A 19,428-nucleotide genomic window follows, 5' to 3' on the forward strand; every position below is an offset into this window, starting at 1 on the left:
GGGTGAAAGCTGGTTGAGGTGGCCGACTCCACTTGCAGCGCCTTACACCAAGTCTTCCAGAAACTGGCTATAAACTGAGGGCCTCGGTCCGACACGATCACCGACGGTAGTCCGTGGAATCTCACCACATGAGTCAACAACAGTTGGGCGGTCTGACCTGCCGTAGGGAGGTTTTTACATGGGACGAAATGGCCCATCTTGGTCAAACTGTCCACCACCACCAGGATTGCCGCGCACCCCTGATCCACGGGGAGACCAGTGACAAAATCCAGACTGATGTTCCTCCAGGGCTGTTTGGGAGTGGGCAGTGGAAGTAGTGTCCCCTTCTTACGGCATCTCTCACCTTTGAAGCGGGCGCATGTTTCGCATTGCCGCACCCACTTGTGTATGTCTTGGGTCATGTTGTCCCACCAGAAATGCCGTTTCAGGGCCTCCACCATTTTCCTGATTCCTGGGTGACCCGCCACGGGCGACACGTGACACCACTGGAACGCCTGGTGTTGTAGTTCGGGCGTGGGCAGGAACAGCCTGTTTCGATGAAAGGGGAGCCCCTTCTTCAGGATTCGCACTGTGTCACTCTGAGCCCACTTCTTCCAGTCAGCCACGGAACGGCTGATTCGTACCTCTTCCACAAATTGATCTGCCCTCAACACACAGATGACCTTGGACGGGTTGATGATAGCCACCGGCGCTGGGGCGAGATGGTCCTCCTCCATGGACTGTCGAGACAGCGCGTCTGCCTTCTTATTCTCGGAGCCTGGCCTAAAAGTGATTTGGAAGTCATATTCCTCAAAAAAGAGAGTCCACCGCATCTGTCTGGGTGTCAAATGCCTGGCCGTCTTCATGAATTGAAGATTTCGGTGGTCGGAATACACCGTCACTGTGTGTTGCGCTCCCCACAAGTAGTGCCGCCACTCTTGGAAGGCCTTTTTTATAGACAGCAGTTCCTTCTCGGCAATTGTATAGTTCGATTCTGCCTTGTCCAGCTTTTTTGAAAGAAAGGCGACCGGGTGCAACCTCCCTGTGATCTTATCGCGTTGAGACAGTATAGCCCCTATGGCTTCGTCCGACGCATCAGCTTCCACTATGAACGGAAGGTCCGTCTGCGGGTGTCGGAGGATGGGAGCCGAGGTGAAAGCTGTCTTGAGGCGCTCGAAAGCCTGGGTGGCTTCACTGGTCCACACAAACGGCACACCCTTGCGAAGCAGGCGAGTGATGGGCACGGCGATCTGGGAGAATTCCTGTATGAATCTGCGATAATAGTTCGCGAAGCCCAGAAAACTCTGAACGTCCCGCACTGTCCCGGGGACGGGCCATTCGCGTATCGCCTTCACCTTTCTTTCCGACATATTCAACCCATTCGGACTCAGAATCACTCCCAGGAACTCCACCGTGTCCACCCCAAACTCGCACTTACTGAGCTTACAGTACAACTTATTCTCTCTTAGTTTCTCCAAAATTAAACCTACGTGTCTGGTGTGTTCCTCCACTGTGGAGGAATAGATCAAAATGTCATCAATGTAGACGACTACAAAGATGTCCATGTACTCTCGCATGACTTCGTTCAAGAAAAACTGGAATGCCGCCGGGGCATTACAGAGCCCGAACGGCATCACCAGATATTCATAGAGCCCAAACCTGGTCTTGAACGCCGTCTTCCACTCATCCCCCTGTCTGACCCTTACTAAGTGATAGGCCCCTCGCAGGTCTAGCCGAGTGTAAATGACTGCCTTACGCACTTGATCCAACAGGACGCTGATAAGTGGCAACGGGTACCTATTCCTGATGGTGTTCTTGTTCAGACTCCGGTAATCGTAACAGGCTCTCAGCTCGCCGTTGGCTTTAGCTATAAAAAACAGGGGTGAGGCTGCAGGAGAGCGGGATGGCCTGATAAATCCTAGTGCCAGGTAGTGGTCTAAGTACTCCCTCAGATGTCGTGTTTCCGGCTCTGACAGTGCATACACCCTACACGTGGGGATGACGGCTCCCTCCACCAGGTCAATCCGACAATCGTATGTCCTATGTGGAGGAAGACGTTCCGCCTGGCTCTTATTGAACACGTCTTCATAACCTGAATACTCAACCGGCAATTCCACCTCCCTTTCTGCCGCCGTTGCGACACAAAAAGGGTATGTCAAGGCCAGGGCAATCGCTTGCTGTTCTTGTAGACATCTGTCCACACAACCTGGTGAAAGGAACCGGACTGTCCGGGCCGTCCAATCCACCGTCGGGTTGTGGCAACAGAACCACGGCATTCCTAGAATAACCTCATATTGAGGGGCCTCTATGATGTTTAATTCAATGACTTCTATGTGGAGATTGGGCCCATCTCTTAGGGACATCTTCAGGCTTTCAGTATGGAGCGTAATGCGACCAGACTTCAATGGCTTTCCATCTACGGCCAGTACTTCTTCCGGGGATTCCCTGGGGACTACCCCTATCTCTAAAGAATGCACCAACCCCTGATCGATAAAGTTGCCAGTGGCCCCCGAGTCCAACATTACCAGGACCTGATGCACCTGTGGCCCTACTTCTAGTCTGGCCTGTAACACTATGTGGGCTTCCGTGTGGGTGGACCGAGTCGTGGTTAACGAAGGTATTCTCCACTCCGTATCCCCCGAGGGCCCCAACGGGCCTCTCTCCAGACCGCTGTTTTCTTTACTCAAGGTAGACACCGCGGCCCTCTTTCCTCTGTATGACAGATGGGTGGTTTTGGGTTTCGCTGGACATTCGCGCACAAAATGCCCGCGTTTCCCACAATACATACAAAGGCCTAGGGTACGGCGGCTTTCCCTTTCGGTTTTGGACAAAGGGGCTCTCACTGCTCCCACCTCCATTGGTTCGCTGTCAGAGGCCAGCGGAGCCGTTTCTCTCCGGGTGGATCTGTAAGTGGACCCTATCCCTCTGTATCTATCTCCCCCTCTTTCCGCCATGCGCCCATCCAGTCGCAATACCAGATTCATCATGGCGGTGCATGTGGTAGGCTGGGGGTCAATCTGGGCCACTAGGTCTTTGAGATCTTCGCTCAATCCCTGGTAGGACATCCGCTTTTCTTCGGGCCATGACGCCTCAGCCACCAACCGGTTAAACGAGGTGAGGTAGGTAACCAGGTCGCTCTTTCCTTGCCTCAAGGATAGTAATTCTCTGTCGGTACTGAACGTGGTGGTTCGTCTATCGAACACCGCTTCAAATGCCGCTCTGAACGCGTCCCAATCGGACAGAACCACATCATTGTTTCTGACCAACGGGACCGCCCACGACGCGGCGTCTCCTACTAGATAGGATATCGCAAACGCCACCCGTGAGTGATTGGTGGGAAAAGAGGAGGGCTTACACGAGAAGTGAAGCATAATCTGGGTCAAGAAGACTTGAATCTTTTGGGGATCTCCGGAGTACCGTTCCGGACTGGCTAAGGGAATGGGCGGTGGCACCGTCACCTGAATCTGCGGGCCGCCCCCTGGGGACGCATCGAAGGGGTTACGTGTCAATCTGTCTACCCTGTCTCTCAGCGCTGCCGTCTCGGTTCGCGATGCCACTAGTTCCTGCTGGACCAAAGCTAATGCCTGCACTACGTCCTCCAAGGTGGCCATGTCGTACACCTCGGACCGGGAGGAGCACTATTCGTGGGTGCGTTATTCTGTTAAGAATGAGGGGCTCCTCAGGGTCCGGGCGACGTAATAGGGGTCCACCTCCCGATATCCCCGAGCTCCAACCTGAAGGTTACAGAGCCCAGAGGCGATCAGGCGAGGGAAAACAGGAAGGGGGGAAGGGACAGCAGGGAATAGAACCTGAAAGACAAATGGCACAACAGTTACATAGGAGTCACCTCAAATAGCTACTCTCATATAAGTCTCGCTAAGAAAGGTAGTTACCAGGTGTGGTGGGAATCCTTCCCCGCGATCACTGAGATGCCTCTCTCAGGACCGCCAAAATCTCTCTCCAGTACCCAGGCCTATTCTGGGTCTGTCAGCCACCACACTCCGCCACAGTCATGCACGCAATGGCTTGAGCCTCAGTCTTCCTTCAGACCAACGTTAAGTACTGCACACTCTGTTGCCCATACAGTTCCTATGCACTGACTGTTGGCTTCCACGGTGTATATACCACCGCCTGAGATTTACAAAAGTTAGCGCTCCTTCACTCCTGTGAGGATCAACACGCTATGAGTCTAGCCTCCCAAATGTACAACCGCTCCTCGTTGGTTGAACCTCACCACGAGTACAGCCTGGGGGAGCGAAGCCTTTCCCACCCCTGCCTGTAATGAGCGCTAGGTCTACCTGCTCAGCCGAGCAAGTCTTGGTCTTGTCTTTTCCTCCTCCGGACCCGGAGGGGGTCGGTGTGGGGTGTGAAGTACCCCCGACCTATTTTCGGTCCTTTGCACCTCCTATGGTGCCCCCAAGAGAATCCGCTCCTCAGCGGACTACTAGTTCTGCTCTCTCGTCAACCCCTGGGTTGCGAGCGCTTTAGTTCTGGAAAGGGAGCCAGGGAATGTTTCCTACCTGCTCCGGAACGAATCTCGGCAGTCGCGGGACGTTGGCCTTCCGCTTCCCGCGGGCGTCCGTCTGCCCGGTGCCTTCAAACACTGGTGCTCTCTGTGGAATGGATACGCAGCTACGCTCCTCGGCGGCGAACACGGAAGTTCCTCCTGAAAGAAGAATAACGCACACCTTCGGCTGTGGGGGACGTCGTTATAAGGACGTCTACTTCCGGGTCCCCGAGGCTGCTGGGAAATGTAGTCTAAACGCTAGGTAGGCGCGTCGGCCTACGAATCCTGACACATATTGCTCTTTCATGATCACCAGTGAATGCTACCGCATAGTCTTCCCATCCGCCTTCGTCCTGGACTTCCGAGACTTCCTTGGATGCTGCTCTACTCAGGAAGTCCGCCACTTTGTTCTAATGCCCTGGTAGGTACTCTACATCGTAGACGTAGTCCAGTAACCTGAGCGTCATCTTCGCAATTCGTGGAGTGGCATGCTCATGCCCGCATGACGTGAGGACCTTCACCAACGGCTTGTGGTCTGTGCGTAGCAGGAACCGTCCACCCCATAGGAATTGCCGGAATCTCTCCATCGCCCACACTGCCGCCAAAATTTCCTTTTCAATTACACTGAACTTACTCTCGTTCGGGGCTAGCGCTCGGGACGCGAAACTAATCGTGGCTTTCGCCCCATCTGAGGTCCTTTGCGTTAGCACGGCCCCTAGTCCTCGGTTGCTGGCGTCCGTGGTCAAAATGGTTGGAGCGTTTGGATCGTATCCGTGAATGGGCACTGCCTCGCTGATGTTTCTTTTCACCTCCTCGAATTCTCGTTGGTGCTCCCCCGTCCATAGGAACGTGGATTTGTCTTTGAGGAGTAATCTCAATTGATGGGTCTTGGAAGCGAAGTGGGGAACAAACTTGCTATAAAACTCCGCCATCCCCAGGAAGGTTCGGACATCTTCTTTGTTCGATGGGGGCTTCCTTAATTGCTGCGACGTTGGACGCTTTGGGTTCTATGCCGTGCCGACTTATCTCGTGCCCTAAGTACGTGACTGTGTTCATGCCGAACTTGCATTTGTCCCATTGGGCCGTGAGCCCGTTCCGCTTCAGCACAGTCAAGACTTCCACTAGTTTCTTGTTATGATCCGCTCGGGAGGTTCCCATCACCAAGATGTCGTCCTGGAAGTACTGGATGCCTGTTTTCTTGTGGAACAACTTGTGCATCAACTTTAGAAAGACTGCTGCCGCCGAGGCAAGTCCGAACGGCATCCTTAGGAAATTATAGCACCCGAACGGCGTAATGAACGACGTCAGGTGGTTGCACGATCGGTGTAGGGTGATCTGGTGATAGGAGGACGTCAAGTCTATAGTGGAGAACCACTGCGCCCCTTGGGTTTTTGCCAACATCTCGTTGATCCTGGGAAGTGGGAACTTGTCCACCACGATGTTCTTGTTCAGTTCCCTTAGATCGACACATAGCCAACCCTCCCGTTGGCTTTCTGCGCTACCACTAAGGGGGCCAACCATTCCGCGTTGTCGATCGCTTCTATCACGCCGTTGTCTTCCAACCTCTGTAGCTCTTCTTGCACTGCAGCCCTTGTTCGGAACGGGATGTTGCGCACTTTGTGGGACACCGGTTGAGCTCCCGCTCTGAGCTGTATCTTGTGCGTAAACTTCGCCATGCGGCCAATGGAGTCTTTGAACACCTCCGGGAATTCTTCTTTCCATCGCTGGGCGTCCTGATCTGGTCCTTCTTCGGTCATGAGGACTTGCATGTGCCCTCCTGGGTTCAGCTTCATACCCAAGGCTCCCTGGTCTCTCCAGCCCAATACCGATGGTCCCTTCTCTGCCACATACAGTTTTCCCTCACATGTACGGCCTCGGAATTCGAAGGACAGCGGACAATATCCCACCATGGGTATAGGCTCACCCGTGAACGTTACCGGATGAATGTCAGTGGGTCTCAAGTAATACGCCGTGCTTGCTGCGAAGTCTTCCTCCCATATCCTCCGTTGTATGATTGTGTAGGGCGATCCTGAGTCCGCTACCATGGTGACTCTTATGCCGCCTGTCGTCATTTCGCACTTTGGCTTCTTGTCCGCTGAGCTCTCTATCCCCAGTACTTGTTCCTCTACTATCAGGATTTCATCGTCCTCTTCTTTGTCCTCTTCTTCGTCTTCTTCGCGTACCCCTTTGCGCTACATACTTCACCTCTTGCCTCGGGGACTTCCTTCTGCACACCTTTTCGTAGTGGCCTATGAGTCCACAATAAGAGCATTTGGCGCCAAATGCCGGGCAACCCTTGTCGCTGGCGGCGTGGGTGCCACTGCCGCACCTGTAGCAGGCAGTCTTGTTCCACTGCCTTTGCCCTTGTGGTCTTGTCGTCCTGACATTGAACTTCTTATGGGTCCGTGTGCCCTGCTGCCACGCCGGTTGTTTGCTGTCTGGTGTTTTCCGGTCTTCCACTTTACATACCGCTTGCTCCAGGTGGCTTTCACGTTTGGCCTCTTCTGCGCACCTCCTGGTTAGTTCTGCTTTCTTTACTAAGGCCACGACGGTCTTCAGTGGTGCGTCGCCGTTCGTCCACAGCTTTTCTTGGATTGCGGAGTTCACACTGTGCATGATGATTTGATCCTTTATTAGGTCTTCTTGTAGGTTACCAAACTTACACATTAGGGCCAGTTTCTGTAAGACCGCCACGTATTCATCGACGGATTCTCCTTTATTTTGTTTCCTATGGTAGAAGTTACACCGATCTATTGCTGTGCACACCACCGGGCGGTAATGGGCGTCCAGGTCTTCTATCGCATGTTGAAACACGTCGTCGCCTGCTGCTGTCCTATCTTCCTTCACCAGGTCTTGGTACACTCTTTGCCCTGCTGGGCCCAGATGGTGGAGGAGAATCTTCTTCCGCCGCGAGCTCGTGAACGGGGTGTCGCCCTCTTCTTCCAGGGCTGCGAGGAAGTTTAAGAAATACATTTTCCAGTCCTCCCATGGCATCTCGGGCTCCCCTGTTTTAGCCAAGAAGGGCACTGGATTCGTTAAAGAGAATGTCTGAGAGGTCATTTTCTTCCCACTGCCGCCGCGTCTTCCTCTCGGTGTGGACGTGCCCGATGTCCCCTCTTCTTGGACGTCTCTGCCCCTCTCTTCCTCCTCCTGGCTGGATTTTCCACTCGCCGCGGGACTGCCGCTGACTTTCTCCAGGGTGCTGGCCACTTCCCTGCCTAGTGATCACCCCGTACCTTCTTCCCCCTTCCTGGGTGCGGTGACTGTCGCTGCGGGCCCTCCTCGCCCGTTGCAGGAGCCTGGTGCGCCTGGCACGCTAACTTCCTCACCCGCGGCAGTTGGCGCTTTCTCCGCCTCTCTGCCGCGCTCCCGCGTCGTGCACGTGGTGGCCTCTGCTGGGTTCTCTCGCTTCTACTGGGGCTCGGGTCCAGAGTGCATGAGTGTCACCTCTTCACCACCTCGTCGCCATTGTAACGAAGTGCCTCCTTTTGTCCCAGTACCAAGAACCACGCGTACACGGTATTCGTGGTGCACTGCGTTTATTACATGCACGCCGGAGCGGAGCTCTCTCTTTCTTGAATTCGGCGCTTCTAATGCGCCGGGAAATGGCCGCCGCCGGACGTCCAGTGACGTCACGCGGCGCGCGTTGCAAACGCTAGACCGCTACACCACAGATGGTAAGTAAAAAATGCTGTTTATGTGCTTGGTTAAGCGAAAAAAAAAACCTTTGGGAAAGAGCTCGTCTTACTTTTTCTCTGAAAGACAGCTGATTCATTCCTAAGAAGGCTCCAAGTAGCCAAGTCAATTTAGCAGATTTCTAGATGTAAGGGTGGAGATAAGACTTGTAAGGCGGAGAAAAGCATGAAAGAAGCAAAAGACATCACACAGCGGGCTGCTCGCGTGTCTTACCTGAACTCGCACTCATAAATTTATGGCACCGTATCACGTGTGCGGTTCGAGTGGGAGGCATTTAAAAGATGAGGTCATCGGCACGTACTGCATGCTGGCGCTAATTGACAGGCCTTGTCAAAGTGCGGTGTTCACTCTCAGTGACGGCGTGATGTTAGTAACCGTAGTCATTACATGGTGACACAACGAGCCGAAGTGATTCGTTACGCTAGTGGGTTGATGAAATGTCAGAGGCTCAGGCTATACTAAACCGAGGCCCAAAAAAAAGTATGTATTTTTGGGTGTTTCGGCAAGTCAGTAGGCACACAAAGTATGCCTGTACTAATGTAAACCATTTTATTTCACAAGGCACAGCATGTAAAACGCACCCGGTATCGTTGTCTTTCTGAGCTTGGTATTATTAGTAGTAGAGATGGTACATGTAATGGGAAGGATGATAGATAAACAAATAACACAACAGTTCAAAAGGGGGGGTTCAAGGGACAAATTTAAAGACCACTAAGGATTGAATCCCCTATCAAGCATATAGTAAACCAAGAAATCCTAGGGTCTAATCACAAGTCAATGGTACATGTGAGCCAAACATCATAATAGAAAAAAAGTGTGTGGAAACAAAATGATAAGTATACTTTCGGGGTTAACTAAGGGCCGATCCCTTTAAGGACGTTATCCCTCACTCACCAATGGTGACATGCTTCATCATAGGGACTCTCCTCCCAAAGGAAAAACCTAGTTCCTTTGAGGGCTACAACCCCCTCACTGTGAGGGAGGAGCTCAGGGATGTTTTGATAGAATGTATTGGGTATCCTAAGCCCATCTATGATGAGTATAATGTGTGAGTGAGGACGCAGCGCAAATAATAAAGTGTATGTGAGATATTAAAACTGACTACTGAGCAGAAAACCAATTTTAATCTATATCTGCCTAGTGTCAGGATTAAAAAAGCAGTACACAAACGGCATGGATATCAGCCGCTCAGGTGTAATGACAAATGGTCAATACACCTACATCTACACCTACAATACACCCATATCTACAGTATATATTGGGGCTCTACGGGTAACAGAGACATCAACAAAAAAAAAAGTGCCAACGTCTTAATCAGCTTATCCAATAATTCCTGAATAACGTATGGAATGCATAACAGGTACCATTTGCAACAGTTTGTTGATCGTCTTCCAACTCATGAATAAGGTAAAAACTTTTTATTATTTATCCGATAATTCTTAAGGAGACTATGAAATGCGGCACAAATAATTTGTGTTGATGGTCTCCACCCCCATATCCTGTACTGGGACCGTACCTAAAGCATACTAATAAAGTTCTACACCATCAAAAAAAAATTTTTAAAACATCATATCACACGTCGAAAGGACTTATTGATACATGAGGCTTTAACACATTTCACAAGGTCGACGTGGGGGGAAAAAAGAGATTTTTAACAATGTTCAAACATTAATGTTACCAATACATCATATGTTAGATTAGGGACTTCAACGGTGATCAGTCATTGATAATTATTTAAGCAAAGGTATGGACAACACTTCACATTTAACTTAAGCGACATCAACAATATCATGTACATGTAACACTCGAGACATCAACTAAATTATGGATACGAAATGGCATAAGGGACCCATAAAGTATTTACATGCAATACTGGAGACATCAACATAATTATGGACACGAAATGGCGCAAGGGACTCATAACGTAAAGAGCTTGCGCAAGGTCTGAAAGGTTTGGCTAGACACTGTTCTCTCTGGAATGATATTCAAGCAGGCACCCTGGAGCAGCGTTCGGCAGGGCAGCAGGGGGCATGCCATGTACTTGTCAGCAGGCCCAGTTGTCTGTTGGTTTCTTTTGACTCATTTAGCCCTTGGGTGACCATGTCCAAAGTTTGTATCCATTTACACTCTTTGTAGTTCAGGGATGATAAAATTAATTTCAGGTTTTCTGCCTGATGTCCCATCTTAGAGAAGTTATCTACCAGGGGTCCCTTTGTACTTTGTAGCGGTTTCCGCTGCAGTGTTGCAGGATCCTACTTTTAACCCTCTGTATCGTCTGGCCTATGTATAGCTTATCGCAGTGGCATCTTATGGTATAAATGACATTAGAGCTATTACAGTTTGTATGATGTGCCAACACAAATGTGCGAGCCCGGTATGAGATGGTGGTGCCTTTGACCATGAGTTAACAGGCCTTACAGTGGCTACATTTTAAATGACCCACGAGTGGTGGTAAGTTCAACTGTGTCCTGATATCAGCTGGTTTGTGCAGTTTCAAATATGAATTCACCACATAATCTCTCAAATTTTTCACCCTCTTAAGTGCGAAGATAGGAGCTTCCACTGTCTTCATTTCTGAGACTACCAGGTTCCAATATGTTTTGACAATCTTGTAAATTTCCTGGCTTCTGGTGTTAAAAGTGGTGACACATACTAGCTTCTCCGAGGTGTTGTTCTTTGGTTTAACTTCTAGCAGCACTTCTCGCGGACAAAACCAAGCTATTTTTCTGGCTCTATAAAGTAGTTCCTTCGGGTAACCTCTGTCCCTCAGTCTGGTGATTAGGTTGTCTGTTTCCTTGAAGAAATCCGATCTGCGCGAGCAGCTGCGCCTCAATCTCAGAAATTGCCTGTAGGGCAAGTTATCTCGTAGGCTTCTTGGATGGTGTAAGTTGTACTTCAAAAGGGTGTTTCGTTCTGTAGGTTTCCTGAATAGTGGTATAAATCAGAAGCGTCTTCAACTCTCAGTGAGAGATCCAAGAAGCAGATATTCTCCCTCTCATGGGTCATGGTGAATTAGATGTCTGATGATCTTCCATTCAACCATATCCGAAAGTCAATCAGGCTTCACTCTGTCCCAGTCTAAAACATCAGAACATCATCAATATAACATTTCTATGTTGTGATATTATCAATAAATGGATTATCTGGACTGTATGAATGTCTTCGTTTTTATCCATAAAAAGATTTGCTAAACTGGGAGCGAATCCCGCCCCATTGCTATTCCCTTGCATTGAAAGTAGTATTAGTTCTGAAATACAAAATAATTCTTGGTCATTGCAGTTTCCAGTAGTTCAACCAGGAAGTCAGTGGGGATCCATTGTGAAGTTAGTCATCTTCCCTGCACTCCACTTATACATTCCATTCCCTGATCCTGTGGGATTCTAGTATACAGGGACGTAACGTCCAGTGTCACTAGGAACTGTGTAGTAATGTCGAATGGTTGGTTCTCCACCATCTCGATAATGTGCATAGTGTCCCACATGTAGGATTTAGTTTCCATCACCCAAGGTTGCAGAAAACTATCAATAAACTTGTTCAGAAATTCCAGAATAGAACCGCAACCTGAAATAATCTGTTTCCCTGGTGGATCCTTAAGGTTTTTATGAATTTTTGGGAGAGTGTAGATCGTGGGTACCCTGGGGTGTTTTTTATTTAGGAAATTTAACTCAGGTTCACTTAGGAAGCCTTCTTCCAATGCCTTTAGTGTGAGCTGATGGATGAGCTCTGCTACATCTTGGGTAGGATCTTTGTTCAGTTGTGTATAACTTCCTTGACAACCCAACTGATGATGGATCTTCGCGATTTAGTCCCTTTTATTTTGGAACACAACAGCACCTCCTTATCCACTGCTTAGATAACAATCGCATCAGTTACCCTCAGTGATTCTAGTGCTTGTTTCTCCTCTTTGGTGACATTGTATTTTATGTATTTTCTATTGTCCCAGATGGTGAGGCATAATACGTGCCAAGGGTTTATCCAAATTTGTTTTAATTATCTTGGCAATAACCCATATGCTTAAAAATGTACCTTCACTGGGATAATGCCAGCAATTTGTTAAGGTTACCCACTTATGCCAAGAATTACATACAGTATTTCACTACCAGAAATTTGACGTTTACCCTGCCCATATTCAGTGTCAAAATGTACCTCAAGTATTTCAGACCTGCCATTTTATCATGGTTTGCTCCCCTCGACCCGCACCCTCCGTACCAATATGCCATGGCTTCCCTCTCTGAGGCAAATAATTACCTCCAATATTCCCGCATTAGCATTTTGCCTTGGGTTCCCTCCTTTGTGCCAAGAATTACATCCAGTGTCCCAGCACCAGCATTATGCCACGGGTGCTGCATGTTCCGAATTTCCTCCAGTATGCAAGCACCATCATTTTTCAGAGGGGCCTCTATGCCCAGAATTACTTCTATTATGTCAGAGCCTGCATTTTGCCCTTCTTTATGGCAAGAATTACCTCCAATATGCTAGCAGGAGCATATTAACTTGGGTGCCATCATATGCTCTGAATTATATGGAGTATGGCAAGGCCAGTGGAAAACTCAGAATCATAAAACAAGCTAACAAACTCCCTTTTACTCACACACTCTCTCATAATCACTCTTCCCCTCACTCACTCTAACTTGCATTCTCTCACACCGCCATTCTCCCTCATACTCACCCCCACTCACTATCACTCACATAAAAGTACTCATAGTAACTAGTTCTCACTCTCTCTTTATCACACACACACACACACACAAAATAGATTGTGCCTGTGTGAGAGGATCGTAATTGAACTTTACCCCTCAGACACCTGTTGTGTTTTTAACAGCATTCTGTAGATGGATCGTGCCTCCTCCTCCTGTCATCAGGAGCTTGGCTATGCGGCCGAGAGGGCTGACCTGTTAACTGGCACTGTATATGAAAACATGAACGTTGTGTTTCCATGAAAACATCAGTTAAATAATTAGCAGTTGTTGCTTTCGAAAGAAGGTAGGGCTACACCTGGAGCCCCTGAAAAGGAGCTATCACTATGCGTTACTGCACTCTGGCTCATGAAAGAAATGTTATGGCTGAAAAGATTTTAGTGTAATTTGGTTGTTTTCATTTTGCATGAGGTGGGTATGATCACAGAACAGTTCGGAAGAAATGGGGATTCAACTTTCAAGCAGTGATCAAAAAGATGTAGTACAAACATTGTTAAGTCACCAGAATGGGTCTTTCTTTACCTATATTGGGAAAGCCCTCAATAAAAATGTGTTACACCTAAAATTTGAGCTGTAACCATAATTCCAATGGTGGTATTAATCCTCTGTAAAATAAATATGTATTTTTTTATTTTGCAGGAGTTTGACTATTTCCTGGCCAAGAAATTTGCGACAGTAAAGCGGTATGGTGGTGAAGGGGCAGAAAGCATGATGGGTTTCTTCCATGAACTCTTACGAATGTGTGCTCTCAGTGGTGTTACTGACGTGATCCTTGGAATGCCTCATAGAGGACGACTAAACCTGCTGACAGGCCTCCTTCAGTTCCCACCTGAGGTATGTTTGCAGTCTTTTTTAATTGAAAGGGAGAGCTTAAAGATAAAATCACATTGATAGGGCAATGCATATTTTCGACCTATGCTAGCAAATCTTCATGCTTACAAGATGGACATTTCCATCACCTTTATTAGTTCATACTAACTTGCTCTTAATTTCGTAGGCATGTTATCATAATTGGGACAGTTGACTTCTTTGTAGATTTAAATGAGCTTATTGTTGCCCTAGATCTCCTTAGATGAATGACATAACTATTTCATTTATGCATTCACAAATATTTATTTAGATTAGCATAATACAGTCAAACATGTAATTCATACAATAATCAAACTGTGTTGTCAATGTTAATTTTCCTTATTCGTTATAAAACAAAAAATCAAACAACTACTTCTAAGAGAGCAAAAATGCATTGTTCAGTTATAACGAAAGTACAATTAATTATTTCCTGGCAGTGTTTTTACACTAAGTGGGTGTTTAAAAAAACATGGACATTTCCCTTTGTTTACAGTGATAAAACTAGTAACACTTGTAATTGGCCAACAAATATAGAGTCCCAAGCGTAATTTAAATTCCTACATCATAGGATCTTCATTAAACAACAGAATAACTCCCTACTGTGTGTGTGAAACCCAAAACATTTCAAATGCAATATCTGTCCATAGAGTTAAGTACACTAGGTGCCATTATTCATATGAGGTACAGCACCCTTCGGAGACCTACCCGATTCCATCCAATTGTAGACTGATGTATTCTCAAACAAGTCCATTTAAAACTACATCGCAGCATTTGAAATATAAAACCAAGTGCAATTTGTATTGAGAGAAAAGTTGACTCTTACAGACGCAAATTACAAAGCTGTGATGAAACCACTGCTGTCAATTTCAGAATTCAGAAGCTTCCACTATCCTTGATGCAGTTTGCTTTCCTTCCCACACTTGTTTAGCACTTTTTCAGCTCAAGAGAGAGATTCTAGAATAACTGGAGGTTTTCACAGTTATGTTTTTATAGAGATTTTCTCTCATGAAACTGTTTTACTACTTTATTAAATGTCTACAAATCACATCTATTGAGTAAAATTGTTTTTCTAATGAAATCATCAATTTTATTGTTAGGATGCCTTCACGTTTTATTAAGTGCCCCTTCTTCGCAAAAAAGCTAACCTCAGACCCACACAGCCTATGTGGTGTGCTTATTTTGTCCACATTTTGTGGAGCTGCCCTATGATACGTGTCCTATGGGAGGAGGCCTCGGAACATTTGCAGAAGGCCTTACATAAGGAGATTGTCTTAACGCCGCAACTGGAACTATTGAATATATGGGAGGCAACTGACCTAACGGAAGCGGAAAAACAATTCACGACGCTAGGATACACATTAGTTAAACGGGAGATTGCGAGAGGGTGGGGGGGGAGTAACTGCACCACGGGTCCGCACATGGGTGAAAGAGCTAGACAGATGCATGCTGGCGGAAACAGAGGTTTTTGTAGCAAGGGGGTGCCTTAAAAAATGGGACCGTAAGTGGTCAAAATGGAATAATTATCGAGGGGAGCCTGTAGTATCCCCAATGGTGGAATTGGGAATGCATAAACAAACAGAAAGTGCAGTTTGTATATAACATGTGATCGTGTTTACTGATTCTCTAGATAGGGAAGTTGTGTAAGCCAGAAACGTGTTGTCCGTCTCAAGTGCATAATGATGATGTTAACCAATAAACACATTTAAATTAAAAAACAAAACAAAAAAAAAACACCCAAGCCAAACATTGAATTCAACCAGCGCTGGAATTGCCTAAAAATAATGCTTTATGGTCAGAATTCAAGCCTTTCATTGACATAGATATTGCAAAGATTATCTCGGCCATAAAACCAAACAATCACTTCAACGATCCTCTTCCTGCAAATTGTTGGTCCACAATAAACCATCTGCTCATCCCCTCATGGATAAAGATTATTACCGCTTCGTTATCGCAAGCCTCACTCCACAGCCTAAAAACAGGGCAAGTCACTCCAATCTGCTGAATGACTTCCAATCAGGATTTAGACCAAACCATTGTACTGAAACAGCAATTCTGCACATCGTGGACAATGCTCTACTTGCCCTTGACTGCAACTAAACCTGTCTCCTAATCCTGCTTGACCTTTCATCGGGATTCGACTCTGTAAACCATACCAATATACTAGATCGCTTGAAAAAAAGGATGGGCTTAGAGGGTATAGTCCTAAAGTGGTTTAGTTCGTTCTTAGAAAACAGATCGCAAAAATTCATAGTGAACCAAACACTATCTGCTTCATCAATAAATGTTATTAGAGTACTACAGGGCTCAACACTATCCCCTGCTCTATTCAATTTGTAGGTAGAGACACTCACAGATTTCTTACAGCAAGGAAACATCTCCTTCCACATGTACGCTGATGATACACAGCTATACATCAAAAGATCACACCAATAGCAGAGATCGGTATCATGAACCAGGCATTAAAGGGAACTGTCCTTTGGCTAACTAGTAATCACCTCAAGCTTACCCCGCATAAAACTGAATTCAATCTGATTTTTCCCCCAGAAAAGTGCTACGTATATCGTGGAATGGACCAAACTCATCAGCTTCCACCTAAGCTACTTAAGAAAACTGAAACCTTTCATAAATAACCCAGACCTTAAAACAGCAGTCCAGGCACAAGTCATTTAGAGGATTGAGTACGGTTGCACAACACTAGCCGGTCTTGCTAAGATTTCAACAGCACGACTAAAAGCCTGTCTCAATGCGGTCACAAGACTTATAACTGGACCCAAAAAATTCAACCGCATCACCCCTCATCTGAAAGTGCTCAACTGGCTGCCCTACGAAGCAAGAATACAACTAAAAATGGCATGTATCACTCACAAAGCAATACACTACTATACACCAATGTACCTAGCCCAGAAAATCACTCTATCCGGAGGATGCCGGGTTTCCCGGAGTCATGGAGATCTATTACTGAAACTGGCCCTATTTCCAAAGAAAAGAACTTAAGACCGAGCTTTCTCTGGCGCAGCACCAAGAATTTGGAACGCTCTCCCCCCAACATAAGAAAAATTTCGTCCATCGCTGCTTTTAAAAATGCAGCCAAACCCTTTTTTATGAGCAAATTCCTTCCATAACTCCCACAGACTTGACATGATCAGAGGCCCTTCTTGTTCAATACACATGCTACCACACATCATCCACTAACATCATTTTGGTCTTGTAAATATGATTGTCAAGCACAAACGTTTCTCTCACAAATCAATGTACAATTAATTTATTTATTTGTAGCATAACTGTTTCTAGTAACTTGCTGTACACTGATTAGGTTTACTGAAACTGCATGGCATAAGTTGAAAGATATGTAAATTTAAAGCACTCTGATACCCTATTAGAGTCATATTCGCGCTATATAAAACACTAAATAAATAAAATAAATAAATGTGCCCCGGAGACCCAATCCCACGGGGCCAAATAACATTGCTGGGTCTGAGGGGGAGCCCATGGCCTCTGTGGCCTTTGCCAGTTCCAGCATTGGAGCTAGCATTACTCCTGCCTGGCAGGAGCAGCTGCTTCTGCCGTGCTGGAGTAATCACATTTTCCCTGCCCACAAGTTTGCTCCCACCTGGCTGCAGCATTTTTAAAGCTCCCATCAGGTGGGTCACACTTATTTCTCTGCCCGTGGTCCTTTGGTCAGGTAAAAGTACTGTGTGCCCTGGTGGGCTCCCTGGGACACAGTTAAAGAGCCAGTCCCGGAGAATGTGGTCCCTGTGGCCTGTTAAGGATTGGGAATGGGGATCGGGCACACCCGTCCCTTCTAGTTAATCTTTAGTCCCAGTAAATTAAGTCCCTGGGCACATTTGGGCTTAGGGAGGGGGACCTCACTCACCTCCTCCCTATAATGTAAAGATTTTTGCACCAGAGGTTGGCGTCCATGGGGCACATTTATGCTCAGGGAGGGGGGCACACGTCCCACCTTCCCTATTGCCATATATTTTGCCCCCAGGGATGGGGTCCAAGGAGCCTCCTAAGTCTAAGGAAGGTGGACCATGCACCCCCTCCGCTTTAGTTAATCTTTGGCCTCGGTGGATGGGGCCACGGGGCCCATTTGGGTTTGGGCAAGGGTGCCGCACTCTCCCCGCCCATAAATGTAAAGTTTTTCGCTCCAAAGGTTGGGGTCCCCAGGGGCCACATGCCCCCCTTCCCTATTTTCATATATTTAGGCCTCGGGGGATGTGGTTCAAGGGGCCTTTTAAGGCTCGGGGACAGGGGTTTTGCACGCCCCTCCCCTCTAGTTAATCTGTGGGCCTGAAGGATTGGGTGCCAGGGGCTCATTTGGGCTTGGGGTGGCGGGCTGCACACTCCCCTCCCCTGAATGTAAAGATTTTCTCCCCAGGAATTGAGGTCTCTGGAGCCCTTTTGTGCTCAGGGAGGGGACACCTTCCCTATTATCATATATTTTGGCCCTTAGGGATAGGGTCCAATGGGCCTCTTAAGGCTCCGCAAGGGATGCTGCATGCCCCCGCCCCTTTTTAGTTTTTGATACAGTAGTCCATGCTCTTATTACTTCGAGACTGGACTACGGGAGCATTCTCTACCTTGGATCCAACAAGGAAGTGACTCACAGACTGCAGATGGTGCAAAACACCGTGGCCAGACTACTTTGTAGGGTCCCTAGATTCGCCTCTGTCTCTAGTCATTTGCGGGACCTCCATTGGCTCAGGGTAAAGAACAAAATCAAGTTCAAAGCCCTTAGCTTTATGTTTAAAATCAAAGCAGGAGTCGCCCCTCAATACCTGCAGTCTCTGGTCAGCCCTTATGCGCCCTCTCGGTGTCTTCGCTCTTCCACCCACGTGAAATTTTCTGTGCCGAGAATCAGATGGTCTCGAATGGGAGTTAGATCATTTGCATATCTTGGTCCCTCCTTGTGGAATGCACTTCCTATAGCTATCCGGCACAAAACGGTCTACACGCTATTTCATAAATCCTTCAAGACATGGCTTTTCTTTTTTTTTTTTTTTTTTTTTTTTTAAAACCTTTATTTTAGCACTGTGTACAAGACAAATACGGGCCTACAACCATCCGGCCGGCCTCGACACTTCTGATGCTTGATAGCAAAGTATACGTCCACTCGGTGGCACGGCAGCACCTAAAAGCATACGACCTATGTTGCAAAATCCACGTGCACTGAGTGGCAGGAGACAGTAAGGTTAATTTAAAAAAATTTTAAAGTTAAGGAGATACAGAGCTAGAACGGATCAGTGCACAGAACAGACGAACATACGATAAATGGGTAACATCCAACAGGAGAGTCAACTAACAGTGAACATATCTAAAATGGCGGCACGAAACTATAATACCAGGATATAGATACGCAGCGAAATGTGCCTCCCAGCCGCTACCCTCCTAACACCATTCCCCCCCACTGACCCTAGAAAGAGAAGTAGGAAAAGGACAGAAGAAAGAAAAAGAAGGCCCATAGTAACAAAAAACGTATCGAAGAAGACCCCCCACCCTACACGCATGCCGAGGCTATGGCCTACCCCCCCCCTAGCTACGTGTCTGTCGCCCCATAGGAACCCGAAATATAGAATTAAGGAAAGAAGAAAGGAAAAAAGACCATAAAGCGGGGAGGAGCCCACCACACTGCCGAACTCCCGGACTCCCGCGCCGCTCATACATCCTGCGCCTTGTACAGTACAGTATCAAAAGACC

At 47.4% G+C, this 19,428-nt stretch overlaps 1 protein-coding gene across 1 annotated transcript in view; it reads left to right on the forward strand.

The window, feature by feature from the left end:
- The window catches only part of DHTKD1 (dehydrogenase E1 and transketolase domain containing 1), a 1,328,309-nt gene that overhangs the window by 144,745 nt on the left and 1,164,136 nt on the right, over positions 1 to 19,428 (forward strand). Inside the window, exon 4 of the mRNA XM_085652869.1 lies at positions 13,519 to 13,713. Within this exon, the coding sequence (XP_085508995.1) occupies positions 13,519 to 13,713 (195 nt within the window). The remainder of the gene's footprint in view (positions 1 to 13,518; positions 13,714 to 19,428) is intronic.

This window comes from Triturus cristatus, chromosome 4_1, assembly GCF_964204655.1.
Source record: "Triturus cristatus chromosome 4_1, aTriCri1.1, whole genome shotgun sequence".
In the NCBI taxonomy this organism is placed as follows: domain Eukaryota; kingdom Metazoa; phylum Chordata; class Amphibia; order Caudata; family Salamandridae; genus Triturus; species Triturus cristatus.